The sequence below is a fragment of the Rhamphochromis longiceps genome, linkage group LG20 (assembly GCF_057381845.1).
Source record: "Rhamphochromis longiceps isolate RC_006_pf linkage group LG20, R_longiceps_female_GT1.1, whole genome shotgun sequence".
Lineage (NCBI taxonomy): Eukaryota > Metazoa > Chordata > Actinopteri > Cichliformes > Cichlidae > Rhamphochromis > Rhamphochromis longiceps.
Window position 1 is genome coordinate 21,573,847 of NC_140576.1, and position 20,159 is coordinate 21,594,005.

General features: G+C 39.7%; 1 protein-coding gene across 2 annotated transcripts in view; it reads left to right on the forward strand.

Moving 5' to 3' along the window:
* Positions 1 to 19,464, forward strand: part of kdm5bb (lysine demethylase 5Bb) — a 24,765-nt gene extending 5,301 nt beyond the window's left edge. The window contains exons 5-28 of one of the 2 annotated variants that reach the window (XM_085392824.1): positions 185 to 241; positions 1,463 to 1,612; positions 1,730 to 1,823; positions 2,146 to 2,267; positions 2,714 to 2,872; positions 5,073 to 5,192; positions 5,281 to 5,439; positions 5,566 to 5,747; positions 5,872 to 6,034; positions 6,165 to 6,284; positions 7,532 to 7,726; positions 8,001 to 8,182; positions 8,288 to 8,412; positions 11,348 to 11,498; positions 11,610 to 11,724; positions 12,278 to 12,633; positions 13,475 to 13,613; positions 14,533 to 14,712; positions 15,207 to 15,368; positions 15,757 to 16,242; positions 16,753 to 16,837; positions 16,932 to 17,140; positions 17,222 to 17,476; positions 18,548 to 19,464. In XM_085392824.1, coding sequence (XP_085248950.1) covers positions 185 to 241; positions 1,463 to 1,612; positions 1,730 to 1,823; positions 2,146 to 2,267; positions 2,714 to 2,872; positions 5,073 to 5,192; positions 5,281 to 5,439; positions 5,566 to 5,747; positions 5,872 to 6,034; positions 6,165 to 6,284; positions 7,532 to 7,726; positions 8,001 to 8,182; positions 8,288 to 8,412; positions 11,348 to 11,498; positions 11,610 to 11,724; positions 12,278 to 12,633; positions 13,475 to 13,613; positions 14,533 to 14,712; positions 15,207 to 15,368; positions 15,757 to 16,242; positions 16,753 to 16,837; positions 16,932 to 17,140; positions 17,222 to 17,476; positions 18,548 to 18,685 — 4,104 coding nt within the window. In that variant the 3' untranslated portion in view covers positions 18,686 to 19,464. The remainder of the gene's footprint in view (positions 1 to 184; positions 242 to 1,462; positions 1,613 to 1,729; positions 1,824 to 2,145; positions 2,268 to 2,713; positions 2,873 to 5,072; positions 5,193 to 5,280; positions 5,440 to 5,565; positions 5,748 to 5,871; positions 6,035 to 6,164; positions 6,285 to 7,531; positions 7,727 to 8,000; positions 8,183 to 8,287; positions 8,413 to 11,347; positions 11,499 to 11,609; positions 11,725 to 12,277; positions 12,634 to 13,474; positions 13,614 to 14,532; positions 14,713 to 15,206; positions 15,369 to 15,756; positions 16,243 to 16,752; positions 16,838 to 16,931; positions 17,141 to 17,221; positions 17,477 to 18,547) is intronic. The other variant, XM_085392825.1, reaches the window with a different exon arrangement.
* Positions 19,465 to 20,159: the final 695 nt, after the last annotated feature.

The following is a 20,159-nucleotide window of genomic DNA, read 5'->3' on the forward strand; positions in this document are numbered from 1 at the left end:
TTAAGTTAGCTCTGTTTTCTTACTGATATATTGAGTTTGAATTTATCATCTTGTGTCTCTTTTATTGATTTTGGCTCTAATTTTTCATGAGATTTTGCAAGAGAGATAATTTAATTGGTCATTTGTGACCTCTTACACAGGTCACTTTAAACTCTGTAATCACCAAAGCTCTCTCCTGCCTTAGGCACCAGATCCAGCTTCCAAACTGATGCTTTTGGAGGCTGATCCTGAACTTCAAGAAGTACGTTTGTGTCACGTTTAAGAAGCTACTCAGCCTCACATCTAACAAAATGCATGTTTATCTGTGGCTGGGCAGCATAAAGTTGTGGGGCTATATTTACAGACAACATTTAAATCTCTTCATAAAACAGTTAATCTTAGTGTCAGTTAACGGTATCTTCACCTTGATCTACTTTCTGCAGTTGTAATGTGTTATCCACACAATAACCTGCTGTTGGTAATTAGTTAAACTAAAAAGTCAAACTCCTGAGAGTCTGAGATACCTTACCTTCACACACAAACTGTCTCAACTCACACACATCCTTCTGTTTAATTTGGCATGTTTCTTTGCTCCCTGTTTGAGGTGACAAACTAACCACATCCTCCTCATGGACATTTCTTCTTTGACTGTTTCACCATAAACACTCTTAAATACCAAATGATACCAAACTTTAAAAAAAAAAGTAAACCACATCTGGATATTTTAACAATAAAATCCACTCTTAAAACTATAATACCAAAACTAAAATAACTCTGAATACCAGATACACTATTAAGTCCTTATTGCATGTGTTTGTCTAAGAATGTGTACATGATGTGAAATATTGTGTTTGTATTGTCATACTCTGAACTTCTTGAATCACGTCCGTGAGAAGTACCACACATGTGATTATAATTTACAGATCAAAACTAACACTGAATCTAATGAAAACAAAATATTTTCAAACAATATAAACATCAGTATAAAGAATATAAACTTTCTCTGAAAAGAGAAAGAAAAGAATACAAAAATTAAACAAGATAAAGATTAATAAAAAAAATACAAAAATGCTAGAGTAAATGTACCTTTTTTCCGCCAGTTATCTTATTAAACTTTTACACCAGTGCCTGACAGTGGTTAACAAACTTCATCAGAGTGAGAAAGACTAAATGATATTTTTTATATTCTTATATGTATTTTTATTTTTTTATTTTTTTAGTTAATTTTGTTTCAGGCAGTTTCCATTTTTTCCTTTAGTCTATAATCTTTTTTAAATTTCAGTTTATTTATTTAAATATTTAAATAAAATATTTCTTCTACTCTTACTTTTAGTTTTAGTTGTAGTTAACTGTACTGTACTACCTGGCAGTCAGTTTATATCTTCCTGATTACTGCATCTGATTATACAGGTATTTCCAGTTAGTCGCATAGGTTCTTTCTAATAGCCTTTGTGATATAGTTCTCCCTCGCTGGCTCTTTCAGTGTGTTCAGAAGCCTGTCCAGCCGGTCGACAGTGCAGAGGAGGGCACAGACATCAAGGAGCAGAAGCTGCAGGACCAGGCTCAGAGGACACCTGTCCAGATACCTGATGCTTGTCCAAGTGCTCGCAGAGCCAAGCGCATGAAGTGTGAGGTGGGAGCCACAAAGCCTGACTAAAACTGCCCTGAAACCATCAGTACAAGCTTCACTATTCAACAGTTATTTGAAGAATCTCGTAGTTTGACGTTTCAGTTCTCACTTTGTCTGTAGGCTGTCTGTGTGAAGACTGAACCAGGTGAGCCCGGTGATAGCAAGCCAAACCTGAGGCGGAGGATGGGGTCTTTTGTTGTCAAGACAGAACCAGGTTAGACCCACACCCCAGAGCGAAAACAGTTATTCTGTTGATATTCACAACATTAATGCAAACACTTCAACACACTTTGTTTGGAATCATTAAGCATTAATAAACATGTATGAATGTTGTAAGAAGAGTGTTAAGTAGCGATAAGCAGAAATGAATGGTAATTAAACATATATTCAGTAGTTACAAATCCTCCTTTAGCCAAGAAAATAATATTTCTATAGTAACTTAAAAATACCAAATATGGAGTCCATGTATTTTTAAACATTTCCTGTAAAGGATAATCCTCTTCTTGGTCATAGTAACGTTTCTTGTGGCCTTGCAGAGAAAGAGATTCCAATTCTGGTGAAACAGGAACCAGTTGAAACCAAGGAACTAATATTTGAAGCTGACAAAGTTCCCAAGTCACGGTATAAGAAAGTCATGCCTCCAGTTCCTCCAAGTCCAGTAAGTAGACACCAAAAGAGTGTGTGTTTAGTTTAATGCAACATGATGAGAAATCCACCCTAAGTTTTTGTCATTTGACTAAGTTGCTTCCTTTGTCCATTAAATATGTATCATTTTTTGAAGAGCACAAATAACACATAACAAAAAAAATGTGACATTTTAATGCTGAATCTAATTACATAAACTAAAAGATACAATAGCACAAGAAAAGAAGGCAGAAGTAATGTAAGAAGAGAAAAAATGAGGTTTAAAATATCATGCACCATAACTGATCCTTTAAAACTGACAGCATTTCAAAGTATATTTTTAACATGCATGTTAAAATTCTTCATTTTTGTAATAAATATACTGAGTTCTGGTAGATTTCAGTCTATGTAAAAAATGTTTTTCATTTCTATCTGTTTATTTTCGTCTCACTACAAACTGCTCCTGTTGTTATTGCCCAGGTGGATCTGGTTGTTTGTCTGGTGTGTGGCAGTGGGGGAGATGAAGACCGCCTGTTGCTGTGTGATGGCTGTGACGACAGCTACCACACCTTCTGTTTGATCCCTCCTCTGCACGACGTTCCCAGAGGAGACTGGAGGTGCCCCAAGTGTCTGGCTCAGGTGAGATTAAACAGCACAGTCTGGTAACACTTTATAATTACTATCGTTAATACATAGAAAAATGAGCTAAATAGTTTTTCACTGTTAGCAAATATTGAAAAAATACTAAATAATATTAATTATTACTTAATAATTCTTTGTAAACCATCTATAACATCTATAAGGTGGAATGGATGTTTAAAGCTTCTAAGTAGTGCATAAATACTGTGTAGTCCATCTATAAACATTATTGTTTACTTTTGTTTATTGTAAATGTATTTGTTTTTTAAGCTGTTGCCAGGTTTTATAGTGTTTGTTTTTAAAAGAACATATAAGCAGGTATGTTATCAGTGACGTAAAGACTGTGATCCTGTAGTTTACTTTCACTTTTGCTATCTGTTTGTTTGGCTTAGAAAAACAGTACTGGGTTGGGTTACAGTACAACAAATAAGAAGTAAGATCAGTGTCACTTGTTCTGCAACAAGTGTAACTGCACTAAATACAAGAATCTCTCATCACTAATGAAAATGTGTTACAAAACTACACTAATACTGTAACTACAATTGAAAGTTTCTTAGGTATGGTTATCTTAAACTGTTACTCAAAGTCTGTATAGCTTAACGCTAACATTAAAAGGGAACTAAAATGCGTAGTTCTACATCTGTATTTTGTTTTGGGCTTTTACTGGCTTGTATAGCAGAATTAACAGCTCAAAAAAGTTGTATAACTTCTCTTAGTTTAAGCAATGTAAGGAGTGAGTGGGCTCAAACAGCTCCCATAGCCAAATCGCAAAAAGAACACGACTCCGGTGCAGCCAGTGTATTCCCAGGGTCGGTTTTAAAGGTTCTCCTTCCGGGAGCCAGCTCTAATGTCTGGCAGACTTTTGCTACCTGCAAAGCTCAGAATAATTTGATTTCACTTCTCTTTGCCACTCTTTACTTTAGTATGGACCTTCTAAATACACCCATGTATTTTTAATGCCAAATCAGAGCCAAAATATGGTGGAACTGAACAGTCTTCTGGGTGGAAATCAGAAAAAGAAATCATGTGTGAACGTCACACCTTTAGGAGGCAGGGCTGGCTTTTACCACAGGCCACCAGAGGGGTGCCAAAGAAATATAAAAAATATTTTTAATTCTTTGTTATCTAATTTTGAAACACTGCTTACACCATTAAGCATCTGATACTCAGAGGAGACCTCAGGCAGGATGCTCTGCTGGGGGCTGACTCATATAACCTGCTGCTTCACTGATATAAAATGGTGTTTAGTTTGAGTTTTAGATATATAACAGCTGCAGCAGTGTACATAGTAAGTGAGTTTCAGTGATAACGTACAGGTGACAGTACCTCTAAATTGCAGTTACTCCAATGTTTTGTTGCCTTTGAAGTTAATGGCTGTTTAAATCTGGCCTAGACTGTTCATGGTCGCATCATCTCTCCAGGTGTAAGTTGTAAGTGTAGTGTGAAGTTTGTCAAAATGTCAGAGCAAGAGGAAAATTAAAATAATAAAACACCCAATCAAGTTGGAAATGGCTTTTAAGATGTGTATGTGCTGAAGGTTGGAGATCGATCTCCTCAGGTGTTGGCATTATAACAGTCTGCAACCTGAGTGCCACCCTTGAATCCCTTTACCACTGAGTGAAATATCAAATCTGAAACCAAGTGGGGATGCTTCCACCTGTGCCCCATTGCTCATCTGCAGCTTTCACTTTCCTCTACTGTTGCTGAAAGTTCTGAGTCTTTGAAGCTGCCAATTTGGCTCTCTAGACTGCAGACTCTAGGAGACAGTCTTCTATGTTCAGGCTCCAACACTATTGATCTAAGGGTTTCGGGGACCCTGTGTTGTTGACGTAATTAGTCGTTTTTGGACAGACATGGTAATAGTGGAGCTTGCTTGATTGGTCATGCCAGAGGCCACTTTCAATAGTGAGATACCGAGTGAGGTTTGAAAGAGAACTGCTTTAAAAAAAAAAATGCTTTAAAAGGTTTGCTCACTTTTTCTCCAAGATCGTTTTTTTACCTCCTGGAAGTTCATTCATTCTCCCACAGATTCAATTTCAGAATTCTCAGATTTTTACCTATATGTTTTTAATTATGTAGTTATAGAATAGGTTTTTGGCATCATAATTCCATAAATAATTGTGTATAAATTAAAAACCACACACACACAAAAGCTAACCGTGTCAATATCTTTGAAAGGCTTTTTTAAATTTGCCCACAGGAATGCAACAAGCCTCATGAGGCGTTCGGGTTTGAACAGGCATACAGAGACTATTCCCTGCGTGCATTTGGCCAAATGGCAGATGCCTTTAAATCTGATTACTTCAACATGCCAGTTCATGTAAGTAGATATGGTCCAAACATAAACATACTGCTCTATGTCAGTCTGAGTATTTTAAATTCAATTACCTCTCACTTCTTTGTTACAGATGGTGCCCACAGAGCTGGTAGAGAAAGAGTTTTGGCGTTTGGTTGGAGCCATTGATGAGGACGTTACTGTAGAGTATGGAGCAGATATCGCCTCGAAGGAGTTTGGGAGTGGATTCCCTATTCCAAATGGAAAATTTAAGGTTTCTCCAGCAGATGAGGTAAATGTCTAAATAAGCAATATAAAACCTTGCATACATCTGTTGAATCATGTTTTGTAAACTAAGAAGTACAAGCATTGCACTGTAATTCCTGCTATTGACCTGGGTATGCCGTTCCCCACGCAGAAATACCTCAAATGTGGCTGGAACCTCAACAACCTGGCGATGATGAACCCGTCTGTACTGACTCATGTAACAGCTGACATCTGTGGGATGACGCTGCCGTGGCTTTATGTTGGCATGTGCTTCTCCTCTTTCTGCTGGCACATCGAGGATCACTGGAGCTACTCCATCAATTACCTGCACTGGTATACAAAAAAAGTTTCTTGTATAGGTTTATTATTGCTTGAGCTCCTAAAATCAAATACATTTTATTTGCACCTCACTTTTGGCCAGCAGGAGTGAAGTCTTTTCTATTTTATTCATTTCAAGGGGGGAACCCAAAACCTGGTATGGTGCTCCTGGTTTTGCTGCCGAGCAGCTGGAGGACGTTATGAAGAAACTGGCCCCAGAGCTTTTTGAGTCTCAACCTGACCTGCTCCACCAGCTGGTCACTATCATGAACCCCAACACCCTGATGGACTATGGAGTCCCAGTTCGTAGTCTTTTTCACATCCTGTGTAGTCTACATCTGTATATGTAGTCAGTGTCTGTTATGAAGTGGATATACAGATAAAACTTGAATATTTCTCACAGGATTTTCTCTGCTCTCCACTTTGCTTCAGATTTACAGAACAAACCAGTGTGCTGGTGAGTTTGTCATCACATTTCCTAGAGCTTATCACAGTGGCTTCAATCAGGGCTTCAACTTTGCTGAGGCGGTCAACTTCTGCACAGTGGACTGGGTATTTAATCCCTTTATTTTCGCTGTTCTAAACAGCATCTCTTTTTTGTTTGGAAAAAGTATTTAAAACACTTTTTCTAATATAATTTTATGTGAAAGTAGAAGATGTGAATGAATAACAAGGTCATTTTTTTTATTTTTAGTATGAAAGATTTTCATTGATTGAGTACAAAAAAAATGCCAGCTTATTTTAGTAGTACTGCTTTACAGCTTGATTTATAGTTCTGTATAAAATCTACACTTTACCTGATCTGCAGCTTCCCAGAAAAGTATTTACGCATCACAGCAACACACATTTTTAACCACTGTTATAACAACTGCTTTAAGTCTTATAAAAACAGAGGTCATGTTAACTGAATGTGTGAAATCTGAAAGCTGCCCATCCCTTTAACAGGTTAAAACACCGATGGTGAAACTGTAAAATGGTACTAGGAGCACTGGTGTGTTTCTAAATTCAAACAAACACAGTAGAATCCTTCATGATGGTATTCAATGGCACCTGTTAGCAATAGGTGCAGAAGGATCACATATTGTGGGATTTCCTCTCAGTAAAGTGAGTTCTCACAGAATTAGAGAATATGTAAACTATCTAGAAGGCTGTGTGGCATGATAGCATGCAGGAGAAAGAAAGACAATCGCAAGAGAGAATGAAGCACCAGTGATGGCTGTAGAGTCCATGAACACCAGCGCAATGTGCAGAGAAGACTTTTAGTAGCTTTAGTTCAAGTCTCTGTGAGAAATTTTCCCATGAAGCAGGTAGGAAAAAAAATCATGCTGAGGGCAGAGAAAAGCAGACACAAATACCAACAACAGCCTATGCCACAGGCTCTTTGGGATTCAGTGCAGGACTATAAATAAAGCTTAAGCTGCTTTATCGGGTCATGCATCAGTATTTAGATTACCTCCAGTATTTTCATAGTGTTATGCAAAGGCTGTTACTATGAACTGGAGAGAAATGTGGAGCGGCAGTTTATATTAAAAGTAAATTATATTATATCTGTTCACCCAAAAAAGATCATGTTGCTTTTTTAAAATTAGTTTTCTTTTGTAAAGTAGCCACAAGTTGAAATAAATTCATTTTAGTATCACAGGAGAGTAAGAAAAGCTGAAAATATTTACATTAGGCTGACATTTTTTTGTTCTTCTTTACACACTTACTCAAAACTACTGCTGACTAATTTCTCTTCTGCTATTGCTCCATCACCAATTACACACATAACTTTCTTTTGCTCCTTTCTCTTCTACCAGATGCCTCTTGGCAGACAGTGTGTTGACCACTACCGCATGCTGCATCGGTACAACGTGTTTTCGCATGATGAGATGGTGTGCAACATGGCCACAAAAGCAGATACACTCAGCGTGGTTCTGGCCTCAGCCGTGCACAAGGACATGGTCGCCATGATCCGAGAAGAGGAGGAGCTGAGAGAGAAAGTGAAGAAAATGGTACAGCATCTTTCAACAACTCGTGTAGACATAATGACAGAGTTGCATAGTGTGTAGACTATTTTTTAATAAATAAATACAGGTTTATTTTTCATATCACTAGTTTAAAATTGCTTTTTTGTTTTGGCCTCGCAGAAATGTGTAAAAATGTGCCACTAAGCTTTATTGGCCAGCTGTGAAAGTAGCATACATGTTTAAAAAAAGTGCAAAGAGGTGTTGTGTTTAAACACACACTGCATCACCTAATGCATTTGTTGGTATCTCACACCTTCAGGGAGCGATGCACCACCAGGAGGCAAAGTACGATCACCTCCAGGATGACGAGCGGCAATGTTTCAAGTGCAAGACTACCTGCTACCTGTCTGCCATCACCTGTCCCTGTACCCCCGGAGTATTGGTCTGTCTGTACCACATCAACAACCTCTGCTCCTGCCCCGTCACCAACTACACAGTGAAGTAAGTCCCACTGATTATTTTTTAGTATTAAACTACAGAAAACTGTGGTTCTTCTGATTTGTGCATCTTATTAAAAAAATCTATCATTTTGCTTTGCTGCTACAGTTACAGATACACACTGGACGACCTGGTTTTGATGATGAATTCTGTGAAGCAGCGATCTGAGCTGTATGATGAATGGGCCTCCCGTGTAACAGAGACTCTAGAGGCCAAACTCGAAAAAAAGAAAGGTAAGCAGCAAAGGACCAAACAGATGGTTTCACGTGTTTAAGTAAAATAACCAGTGTTTCCTTGCACCTAATTTCAGAAAATGAAACTATATTCAAATTTAAAACCAATGTTTTGAAGTTGCAGTAGACAACCTCCTTCCATGGTGCTGTAATAAAGACTGCACTACTTTCCATTTTAAAACATTAGCTTATACTCGACTGAGTAAGCAGTAATAATAGCATCTGAATCTCGCTTTCTATCATCTTTTTAGCCACCTCTACCATCCTCCTCCTTTTTCTTTTTCCATTTCCACATTTAATGTGGTTATTCTAGCATCAACCGTTTCAGTTATCTGGCCACAGCTATGGATCATTACAGCCCAAAACAAAAGCACTATGTTCAGTTTAGCAAACAAGTCATCATTTGGCAAGGAGATTTCATACCTGCTGGAAGAGACGATGGCACAGTTAAAGTGAAGTTTATGGACAGCCCATGTAAATGCAGACGGTTTCATTTATTCTGTAGCTACTATGTTTTGCAAAAGTAGAAAAATACACATCTACACCAAAACAGGGCAGGTGCTGAGCTGAAAACAAGCCAGCAAAGATTGTAAAAAAGTTGATGGATGTATGTTTAAGACTCGTATTAAAAAGGATTGCTTTGCCTGCCAATCTGTAAATAGTCAGTAATATAATTTTGCTCGTCTTTTATCTCAGAAAGTAGAGCACTGATGAAAACCTTGTTAGTAGAAGATTGTCAGCTTTCCTGAGTAGATGTGAGAAATCCATTCATTTTACTCAAACATGTATCCAAACCTTATTAACTACCTCAGTTTCAGATCGTAAAATTTCCTACTCATCAAATTAATACAGCTGTTGTACACTTGACAAACTGCACAGTTTGTCATGTGTGACGCGTCCACCACCAGCTGCAGTCTGCGTACTGTGAGTTTGGTGTTCTTGTTTATTATGGCACAGCAGCAGGATCCCCTCTTCATCTGCCTGCCTCAGCATCCCTCCTCTCCATGTATTTTAGGCTCAAACTGGGAAAAGTGTCACTCTGTAGGAAGTGTAATCGACCTCCTGTTTAGACTCCTCAGCATGGTGTTAACTGTTTGACGTTTATTTTTAAAAGTGCCACTAGTTTAATTAAATTTCGTTTACTGAAGAGGCTGTCACACTGTTCTTGGGAGCTATAGACAGCAGAGCAAAAATAGTTTACAAAACTTGCAAATGAGAGCTCTACGGCTTTTTCTCGTTATCTTAATTAAGACGCTTTAATAGGAGAAACATGTAGCAAATCAAAGTGGTAACCTGCAGGGCTGAAAAAAGAAGCCAGTGCATAAGAGCCAAAACTGCCCCCAATCCCCCAAAACTCCCACATTAAAAGGACCAATGAAAAGACTTAAAAATTAAAATAAATGTTTACAGCTTTTTAAAAAAATAATTGTTTGGAAATTGTTTGGGATTGTCTGTTTGGGATTCTCCAGTGATTAAAAACTGTTGGTAGATGAAGTTTTGAGTAGGTGTACCAGGCAGCTGTAGCCAACTGAAGTCTGCTAGAGTCCACCTGTGCTAAATGGAGTCACTGAACAAAACTGCCGTTTGTGTCTTTTGAAGCATTTTAATCAGGTAAATAGAAATTTGTCCAACTACTTTATTAGTCTGTTACTTAGTACCAATTGGAAGATATCTGAGTTTGTGCATTGCAGTCGTACAGTTGCTCATCCAAATATGCTCACTTCTGGTTTCAGAAAGCTCAAAACAAACGTGTGCCACTGCGTTTGCATTTTGACTAACAAAGCTGTGTTTGCACACACTGTTAAAACACACACTGGGCGAGACATCTTGAATGAATGATGTTGGACATTGACAGCCCCCTTTCTATTGGCCAAGTGGGGAGTCATCACTGCATATATTGCTCTAATATTAAGTTGCTCTGCAGCTGCACTGCGATTAGAAATAATGTGTTTCGAGCTCAGAGTCAAGGTCAGCATTTCCTGTGTGAGTGTCTGTGCATTCAGAATGTTTTTGGCCTTTATTGGATGGTCCAGTATAGAGTACACAGTAGTGGGAAGACAGTGAGGGGGGGCTGACACACTGAAAACAACCCAACACAGTAAAGACACAAGACATGTGTTACAGCTCAACCAGGTGAGCTTTAGTGGCGTCCCCTGTGCATACAGTGGTTTGCAGACCTAGGATCAGGTGTTAGAGGTATTTACTTTCATTCTGGGGCAGCTTGTTTGCGCTGCTATAAGTCCTTTAGTTAAACCCTTGGGACAGAGAACACAAAAGTCACAACAGGCAAAGAACTTGTATATGATGAAGTGAGTCAATATGCTAAAAACAATGAAAATGCTTCACTGCCACCTTTGTTTTTGCCTTTCATGGTGCTTTTGTTCACCTTTCTTCCTCTTTGCTGAGTTCCTGTTCTATCTTGCCCCAACCTTTTAACCAGTCATTCATGCTACACAAAGCACATATCACTGTTATATCGTGAGTGCCTCATCGCAGTCCAGACCCGGGCCAGTATAACATAACACACAAAAAGAAGTACCCCGAGTTTTGTTCCTGTTTTTGATATTAGATTAGAAGATATTAGAATCACACTCAATAATCATAATGAGCTGTTGGACTAAGTGATTCTATATAAAGTCAATAAAGAAATGAAATCCTAAAATCCTTCTACCAATGACTCCGCTCCATTGTCACTGTCAGCAAAGTAATTCCTCAAAGAGCTCCTGGAAGCAATTAACCTAAGACTCAGTTAAGTCAATAGTGGTGTAAGTTATAAGATAAAAGTATTTATTACTCTTTGCAGCGCCAGTGCCATGTTCAGCAAAAACAATAAAAAAGAGGTTGCTGCAGTAAGTCATCAGTTGCTCAGCAACATGTTGGGTTATTTAAGCTGCAAATGTGTTAGACTATGATTAAGCTGCTCTTGTCTCCTCAGGCCTGCCAGTCTTTCGCACCCTCCTTGCTGAGTCAGACTCCAAGCTGTTCCCTGACAACGACCTGCTGCGTCGGCTTCGTTTGGTCACACAAGATGCTGAGAAGTGCGCGTCTGTGGCACAGCAGCTGTTGAATGGCAAGAAGCAGACCAGGTAACATTAATATGCGATGTCACCCAGGCTTATGCATTACTTCTCACACATTCTTCTTGTTGAATAGTAATGGCGCCTTAATGAGGGTGATTTCTTCACTCATGGACACAGGTATCGGTGTGGAAGTGGGAAGTCACGGAGCCAGCTGACTGTGGAGGAGCTGAGTTCATTTGTGCGGCAGCTGTATAACCTCTCCTGCAGTCTCCCTCAGGCGCCCCTGTTGAAGGTAAACTGAGGAGAAGAAATTTGCTTTTACCAAAGTAAAATTTCATTTCTTTAATTTTAAGTCACATTGTGCAGCTTTTGTTATTTGTGCAGTTTCTGTCCTGCGTTGCTTGTATTTAAAAATATGGCAGTGTGATTGGCACTAAGGCCACTGCTAAATGAGACAGTTTTATGCCTCACAGGTGAACCACAAAGTGTGGTGTCAGTGAAGGGAGGTAAATGTTGGAATAGCTTATTAATGACAATAAAGTAGACCTCTGCGTAACACGTTAGATCTGTGATCAGTTTTTTCTGAACTTTATGTGATGTATTGTTTTTATTTGTGTGTTTTTATGTGTTTTGCGTTACATGTCTTTTCTGTATTGCATAGTTTGATGTGACCTGCTTGAGGACTACAGATGTAAATTAGTGGTTTTCTTACAATCTTACACGTTTACGTCTTATTTTTTACGTCAATGTCCACTAACATGCACTTTCCCTGTTAAATAAATAAAAATGCACTACTTGATCTGATTTGAAGACATTTTTCAACTTCTTGTATTTTCCATCTTCAGGAACTCTTAAATCGCATTGAAGACTTCCAGCAGCACAGCGAGAAGGTCCTGGCAGATGAACTTCCCAGTGTTGCTGAGATCCAGAGCCTTTTGGACGTCAGCTTCGACTTCGACGTGGACCTGCCTGAGCTGCCGCGCCTGAGAGTGAGGCTGGAGCAAGCACGATGGCTGGAGGGGGTGCAACAGGCCAGCGCTCAGCCTGCTACCCTGACTCTGGAGACCATGAGGAGGCTCATCGACCAGGGAGTCGGATTAGCACCTCATCCGTCAGTGGAGAAAGCCATGGCACGACTTCAGGAGCAGCTCACTATGTCTGAGCACTGGGAGGACAAGGCGAGCAGTCTTCTTAAAGCCAGGTGAGGGCAGCACCGATTAGTCCATGATAAAGTTTGCATCATAGCCACAGGATAGGAGCTTCCAAAACAGCAACAAGGACATATTATGGTAGCTTGTCATGCTCTGAGTTTAATCCAAAAGAAAACCAGATGATTTCTAAGATGTTATTCTGCTTCTTAGCTTTAACTCTGTGTCCAGGTATTTGCACTGATTGTAACTGAATAATGTAATATTACGTCAGTGCTCCTGATTTTGCTTCATTTTAATTACAGCTAGTGCAAAATGCTGCTGCTAGAATATTCAACAAGACCAACAAAAAGTGAGCATCATGTTTAGTTCTGCCCTCATTCCATTGGTACTCAGTGCTGTCCAGTATTAACTGTCATTAGTGCTTTTCAGAAGCTTTTAATGGCATGGCTGTCAGGAATGCGCATTTACTCTCACCATTATCAGGCAAACTAATCTCCAATCAGGACTTAAATATCAGTATTTTTAAAAAAAGTTTTGTGTTTCCTCATCATGCTTAGTCCACTGCAGCTTTGAATTTGGGGTTTTCACAGAATTTGAGATAGTGTTTGAAAAATATTTCAGATGTTTGACAATTAAAATATTATTTAATGTAAATAAGTTTGGTTTTCAAAATAACATAAGCTTTATGTTTTATGCAATTTTATGCAATAAAACCTGTATGTACAGAACATTTTTGAAAGTGTTTGTGGTAAAATAAATATTTAGAAAGCTTGTGAACGAAGTGTCATGGCATTTCTTGGTATGGATAATATAGATAACATGGACCTGATGCAAATATTGTGCCAATGTTTACAACCTATGGTGCGTCATTTGTGTTTTTCTACCCACCAGACCACCACACTCCATAGAGACCCTTAGTGCTGCTGCTGAGAAGGCATCTAGCATCCCTGCCTACCTCCCAAACTGCCTTCTCCTGAAAGACACCATCAGAAAAGCTCAAGAGTGGCTGCAAGAAGCTGAGGAGCTTCAGGTTAGCAGAAATTTTAAGAATGGTTGGACTATTAGGAAATATGATATTATTATATGTTATTTTGATAGGGTGTGACTTAAAAACAATTGTGATGGTGTTTATAACGATTGAGAGTTCTCCTGTCATGAAAACTTGTTAGTAACTTATTGCCAGTTTAAAGGAAGTGCGTGAGGTTACTGCAACAAAGAGGCTGTTCTTAGAGGCGTATAAAAGACAGCAGGAAGGCAGTGAAACTGTGTCACTCACATTTGTGACCAAAAATAGAGGCGTCTGGGGTGTAAAAAGTGTGAAGGGGTGTGTGAGTAAAAACTATTTTTAGATTCAGCCTCCGTGTTTCACAGCAGCAGTGAAGGTGACGCTGTCGTAGTTATTTTGAGGCTGGAGCCTCTCCACTCTGACCCACACACGCAGTGAGAGGAAAGAGGCGGTGCAGCGAAAACAGGGGGAAAAGAAAGTCAACAATTACTGTAACTACAATCGAAATCTCTGAGTGGAAAAGTCCAAAACGACTCATGTATTGTATCTTTTTGCCTGATCCCATCCTCTGCTGATTTATTTTATACAGCAACTATATAGCATACTGAAAAAAAGTGCTGGCTTACGTATTGTATGTTTTGCCGTGCCTTTCAGTGTCTGGCACAATAATAACATGCAGGGTTGAGTGTAAACAGGAGCACAACTTCCTTTATTTGAAGGCTTTAGTTTTTAATTATTCTTCAGAATATTTTTTTAGAATAATTAATTCTTTGTGTTATTATAACTATTAAGCTATTCAGTAGTATATAACTTAATGAAAATTATTAGTTGTTTTTTTAAGGACCAGTAAAATGTAAACGAGGCCAACATAACTGGTCAGCTGGTTCAGGGTATCAGTGGGGCAAAAAAAGCGTGTTACACTAAAATAATCTTCTTGATTCAGGTCAGCGGCTGCATCCCGATGGTGGACACCCTCTCTGACATGGTGCTACGAGGACAAGCCATTCAAGTCCACCTGGAGCCTTTAGACAGGCTGGAGTCTCTCATGGCACAAGTGCAGGAATGGAAAGAATCAGCAGCAGCAACTTTCCTTCAGAAAGACTCAAGCCTCACCTTGCTGGAGGTAAAATTAAATTAGATTTAAAAGGATTTTTAGGACATTTTGAAATATTATCTGCTGAGGTTAAAACCTGGCAGGCAGAAAATGTTTGACTTGTCCGATCCTTCCTGTTTCTACTTCTCTTTGTGTGGAGAGAGTTGAGCTTGTGTTTAATGAATTTGAATACTGTATATGTATACTGTATTGGATTCTCTGGAAACAAAGAAAACATTTGAAGATGTTTTTTATGGGATCTTACCCAATAAACTGTATTAGACAAAACAGTTAGTCACCAAAACTATTGCCAAACTTCTACGTGAAAATCATTTATTTCCATCAAATTCAGGCTTCGTTGTAGTGTCTGGCACAATAATAACATGCAGGGTTAAGTGTAAACAGGAGCACAATTTCCTTTATTTTAAGGCTCGGTGCAGATAAAATCCCTGTGTCAAAGGCAGAGGTTGTTAGTTTTAGGTCCTGTTAGTCCAGGAGACTCACAAGGCTTTTGTTCTCTGCAGGTTCTTTGTCCCCGATGTGAAGTTGGAAACGTCGGTTCTCCAAAGAGGAAGGCAAAGAAAGGAAAGGAATCACCTAAAAGTAACAAAAAGAAAACTTCGAGGTTCAATACGCTCAGCGATGTGGAAAAAGCGCTTTCAGAGACCACGGATTCTACCTCTGCAGTAAGTATTCAAAGAGCTATTCCCTGAGACACGTGTGCTTCAAAAGAATAAAGTTTGCTGAGTTACCTGATTTTGACGTTTTGGTGGTCAGATCCTGATGACGAGAAGTAGTTTTGAGCGGAAGGAAAGTCTTGTCTTTTCAGGTTGTTGCAGGAAAAGCTTAACTGCATATAGAAGGGTGCTTGGGATGTGTGTTGAGCAGTCAAACTTGATAAGGGGCACAATGCTGAACAGGGTGATAACAGTCAATTTAAGAAAAAAACTAACTTTTATTCAAACATTCGCTGTAATATTATGATAACACAGTAATTATTTGCTTAATCACTGCGGTAGAGATCTGACTGCTGAAATTCATCAGGAAAAATACTGAGTATGTTTTATTCAACAGATGGCAACTCTTGAGGAGCTGTGGGTGAGGGAGATGGAGGCTTTCTCTAATCTCAGGGCAGCAAATGAGTCAAAGCTCCTTCCCACGGCAGACTGCATGGACCTGAGGGTGTGTTTCTGTCAGAGGGCGCCCATGGGTGCGATGCTACAGTGCGAACTCTGCAGGGATGCCTTCCACAGCGTGTGCGTCAGAGACCCGTCAGATCCCTGCAAAACACAGCCATGGCTTTGTCCGCAGTGCCAGCGGTCAGAAAAGCCCCCCTTGAGCAAAGTCCTCTCTCTGCTGGCATCACTGCGGCACATCGGGGTGCGCCTTCCGGAGGGTGATGCACTGCACTATCTGATGGAGAGGACAGTAAACTGGCAGCAGCGAGCGCAGGAGGTTTCACAGGCATGTAACCTACCAGAACTCGAAGAGAGGCCAGGAACTCCTCCCACTCTCACCCGCTGGGTTTCAGGCAGTGACAACCCTCAGAGCAACACTCAGGTCACTCCTCATCTCTTTGTGCCACTTTTTAAGCAGTTAATTTTTTGCAAATGTTAATTGGTAATGATGGGGAACAATTCTCTCCCCAACTCTGCTAAATGAAAATGTACGTCTGCAACAGAGAGTTAGATTTTCTCCACATGACACAATAAACCAGTTCCCTTACAAAACCATTTTAAGATTTTGGTTCAGGATCAGGTTTTTACAGCTTTTCCAAGCATTTCGTACAAAACAGAAGGAGCTAACAGAAGGAGATATATTAGTATATTAGTATAAATCATCTGGCAGGTGTAAAAAAATAAAATAAAATAATGAAGGAGGAGAAATGCACCATTAAAGGGTGCTGTGAGATGTAATAAAAAGATGATAGGTGTCTTAGAAGCTGCAGAAATGACACAAATCTGATTCATATGTAGAGCTCAGTTCCAGCCCTCTTTAAAGCTTAAAGAGTTGTTTTTATTATCACCTACCTGCGTGTGTTAACATCGGAGTTTGATGGTTTTGATACAGGCTCCTTGTTTGACTCCAGAGTGGAATAGGACAAGCCATGCTCAGACCGTCTTCTACACCGAGCAGAGATGCATACCACTGCACGGTCAGTGTCCTGAGCCACTTCATGAAGACATGACTCGCAGTTTTTCTGTCGTTTCAGATTGTCACATTTTAGATTTTGCGTGTTTATGTTGCAGGTTTGAGTCGGGACCTGGAAGAGCTGATGGTGGAGGGGCTCCTTCTGCAGGTGTCTTTGCCAGAGGTGCAGAGCCTCTACCTTGTCTTATTGGACAGAGCCAGCAGCCAGCAAACAAACCCATGCATGTCACCACCACAGGAGGAGCCCACAGACTGTGAGAAACACATGCAGTTTAACTCTCAGGGAACAAATCTGCCACTGAACCAGGTACAAGCCAAACCAATAAAGGAACCATTTCACATCCTGAACACTGCAGCGCCAGTTTCATCGTGCTGATTTTATTTTCAGGATGGTGCCAAAGGTGCAAGCAGCTCAGAAAAGAAGGTGAAGCGGCATCTGGAGAGAGACAGCTCAGATGGAGAGCGCAGAGCGAAGGACAAAAAGCACTCTCACAAGAGACAAAAGATGAATAAAAAGAATCCACAGCGCAGGCAAACCTCGACCTCGTCCTCCCCGCGCTCCAACTTCTCCCAGTCTGACGACTCTGATGAGGAAATGGCTGTGTGTCCAGCAGAGAGGTGTCAGCTGCCAGAGGGAGATGAGGTGAGAAAGACCTCTGACAGGAGCCACATAAATGGATTTAGTCTGCAGAGGACAGGCTAAGGTTACTTTACTGTCTTCGATATGAGGACCTCATCTCCGGTCAGGAAACTGCTGCTTCAAAAACAAGACGAGCTGTAATCTTTATTTTTATCTAAAGAATTGATCGTGAACAGCAAACACCAGCGCTCCCAGACAAACCTGTGCAAAAACTCTGTGCTGTAGGTTTCTGGTGAATGACATTTTAATATTTCATTTTATTAACATAAAGCCTTCACATAAATGTGTTGGCGGGTTATGGGTGAGATTTTTGGAGCCAAAAGTGACCCCTTAACAACGTCACAGACTTCTGAGGGGGTCTGTACCTCACAGCAGGAATTAATATTAGTCAGATCAACAAAAAAAGGCACCCCCCACAGCGGAGATATTCAAGTCAGGCATTCAAATTAGCAGAGTCGAGCCCAAGGAGGGTTGATCAGCTAAAGCTGTGTCGGGACATCTGTCAGTCAAACTGGCCAAACCTCAAACTCCAGTTTCCAGGTGGATGAGTTTTAAAAAACACAGGGAGGTGGTGTAATGATGGTGGAAACTATCCTCCCCCTCCAGCTATGCTGTTCCCGTGACTTTGAGTTTGAAGGATTTCCAATTTTGTAAGACAAACAAACTAAATAACAACAACATCATGAAGTAGAACATAGCCATCATCTCTTGGAGGACACATTTAACTTTAAATATATGTTAGATTCTCCTGTTGATCCCTTGATTGAATATGTGTGACAGGTCTATCATAAACAGGACGGAGGGGAATTTTTTCAGGATAAACGCAAACTAAAACTTTCCTCCGGATTAACTGAATTTTTCAATGAATATCCGACTGCAGACTAACTCTAAATCTTTATTAGATTTTTTCCATTGATGGCATAGGTGGTACCTTGTTTGGTCGAGCTTGTAAATTGTTTTGCTGCTCTCCATGAAAACACAGGTGGTGTTGGTGAACATTGTGGAGCATATAGCTTTTGGAAGTGTAGACCTGTTGTTTAGCTGTGATGTTGACTGACTTGTGTGTTTCTGCAGGTGAATTGGGTCCAGTGTGACGGCAGCTGCAATCAGTGGTTTCACCAAGTGTGCGTCGGCGTTACGGCAGAAATGGCCGAGAAGGAGGACTACATTTGCGTCACGTGTACACTGAACGACGGGCGCGTAAGAAAGTAAAGATGTCATTCTGAAGGGAGGCGTGTCTTCAGTCTGGAGGGTCACTGACCCCGTACCCCTCTTCACCCCCTCGTCCCGTCTGTCTAACCCTTTTGTAACAACGGTGCTATCTCCTCTTTGACATGTTGTCCAGAACTATAATGTTTAGTTATTTTTTTGTATTTTTACATATATATATTATATATATTTCCTCCTTCTTATGAATTGTTTGTGGTTGTCTAAATGAAAAAAAGAAAAACACAGGATGTGAAGTCTGCTGCATGGCATCCCGTTACATCGACGCAAAGGAGTCTTACACCATGAACCCCCCTCCCCCCCGGTAAAGAGAATTAATCAAGGGTTAATATTATCTTCTTTAAAACTTTCTTGCATGTTAAACCAGAGCTAAGGGGACAGAAGTCGAGGTTTTCACCCCCCAAAAAATGACTTTTTTTTTCTTTGAAATCCAGTGTTTAGTACATGCATCTTAATATAATTATTCCCATTTTTTGTTTTGTAGAATAGTTTTATTTATCTGAGCAATAATTTTTGTCTGAATCGACTTAAATGGCTTTGATCTCGGCTGAGTTGTGTTTTAGCGATGATGGTGTGATGTACAGAAAGCTACTGGGTTACGTGTCTGGGTTACGGAGAAACACTGCGGCACGCCAAAGGAAAAAGAGGCTGCTGGCTGGGCAGATCCTCGCCTTGTAACCCATCACGGGAAACAGCAGGAAGGACCTGGAGTAGCTGAAGATGTTACAAGTTTATATTGTGGAATAAAGCCCTTTTGTTCTATGGATATGCCTTGTCCTTTCACTTCAATGTAGTAAAAACAAAAAAACACTGCCTGTCCTCCAAAACAGGATTTAAATACGCTGTTCAGACAGTGGTCATACAAGTTTACCCATCAGAGATCACAGTGACTAACTATTCTAAAAACCAGATTTTTAAAATGTAATAATCATTAAACCCTGATAATGCTGATTTTTATTGCTTCATCATGAAACAAATTTTACAATAAACATTTATGATCCCCAGTTATATTTATCTTTGAAGCCAGACAATAAAGACCTGAATGATCCGTAAACACGGAGTCTAACCAGATGCTGACGTCAATAATTTAATATCATTTTCCGGATTGTGGTTACACTACTTAAGAAACAGTGTAAATTAGAGTATTTTTACTGTTTATTTATTAGTATTTATTGTTTATCAAAGGGTCTGAATCCTCTACCAAAAAAAAATATTGTTCTGAATGATCGCAGTGCGGAAACAGGCGAGATTGCTTCAGTTTTCTGTCTGACAGTAATGATAACATTCGGTGGTTCTGCGATCTCACTGGTAGGTGACAGAGATGGTGGGGTGTGGACAACCAGGAGGAAAACATAAAATCTGAATCTACAGAGCTTATATTTATGTTTTATTTTTACAGAAATTCAATTTTGAAACCTTTTAATTATCAATAATTGATCAACATTTTTATCTTCTGAAG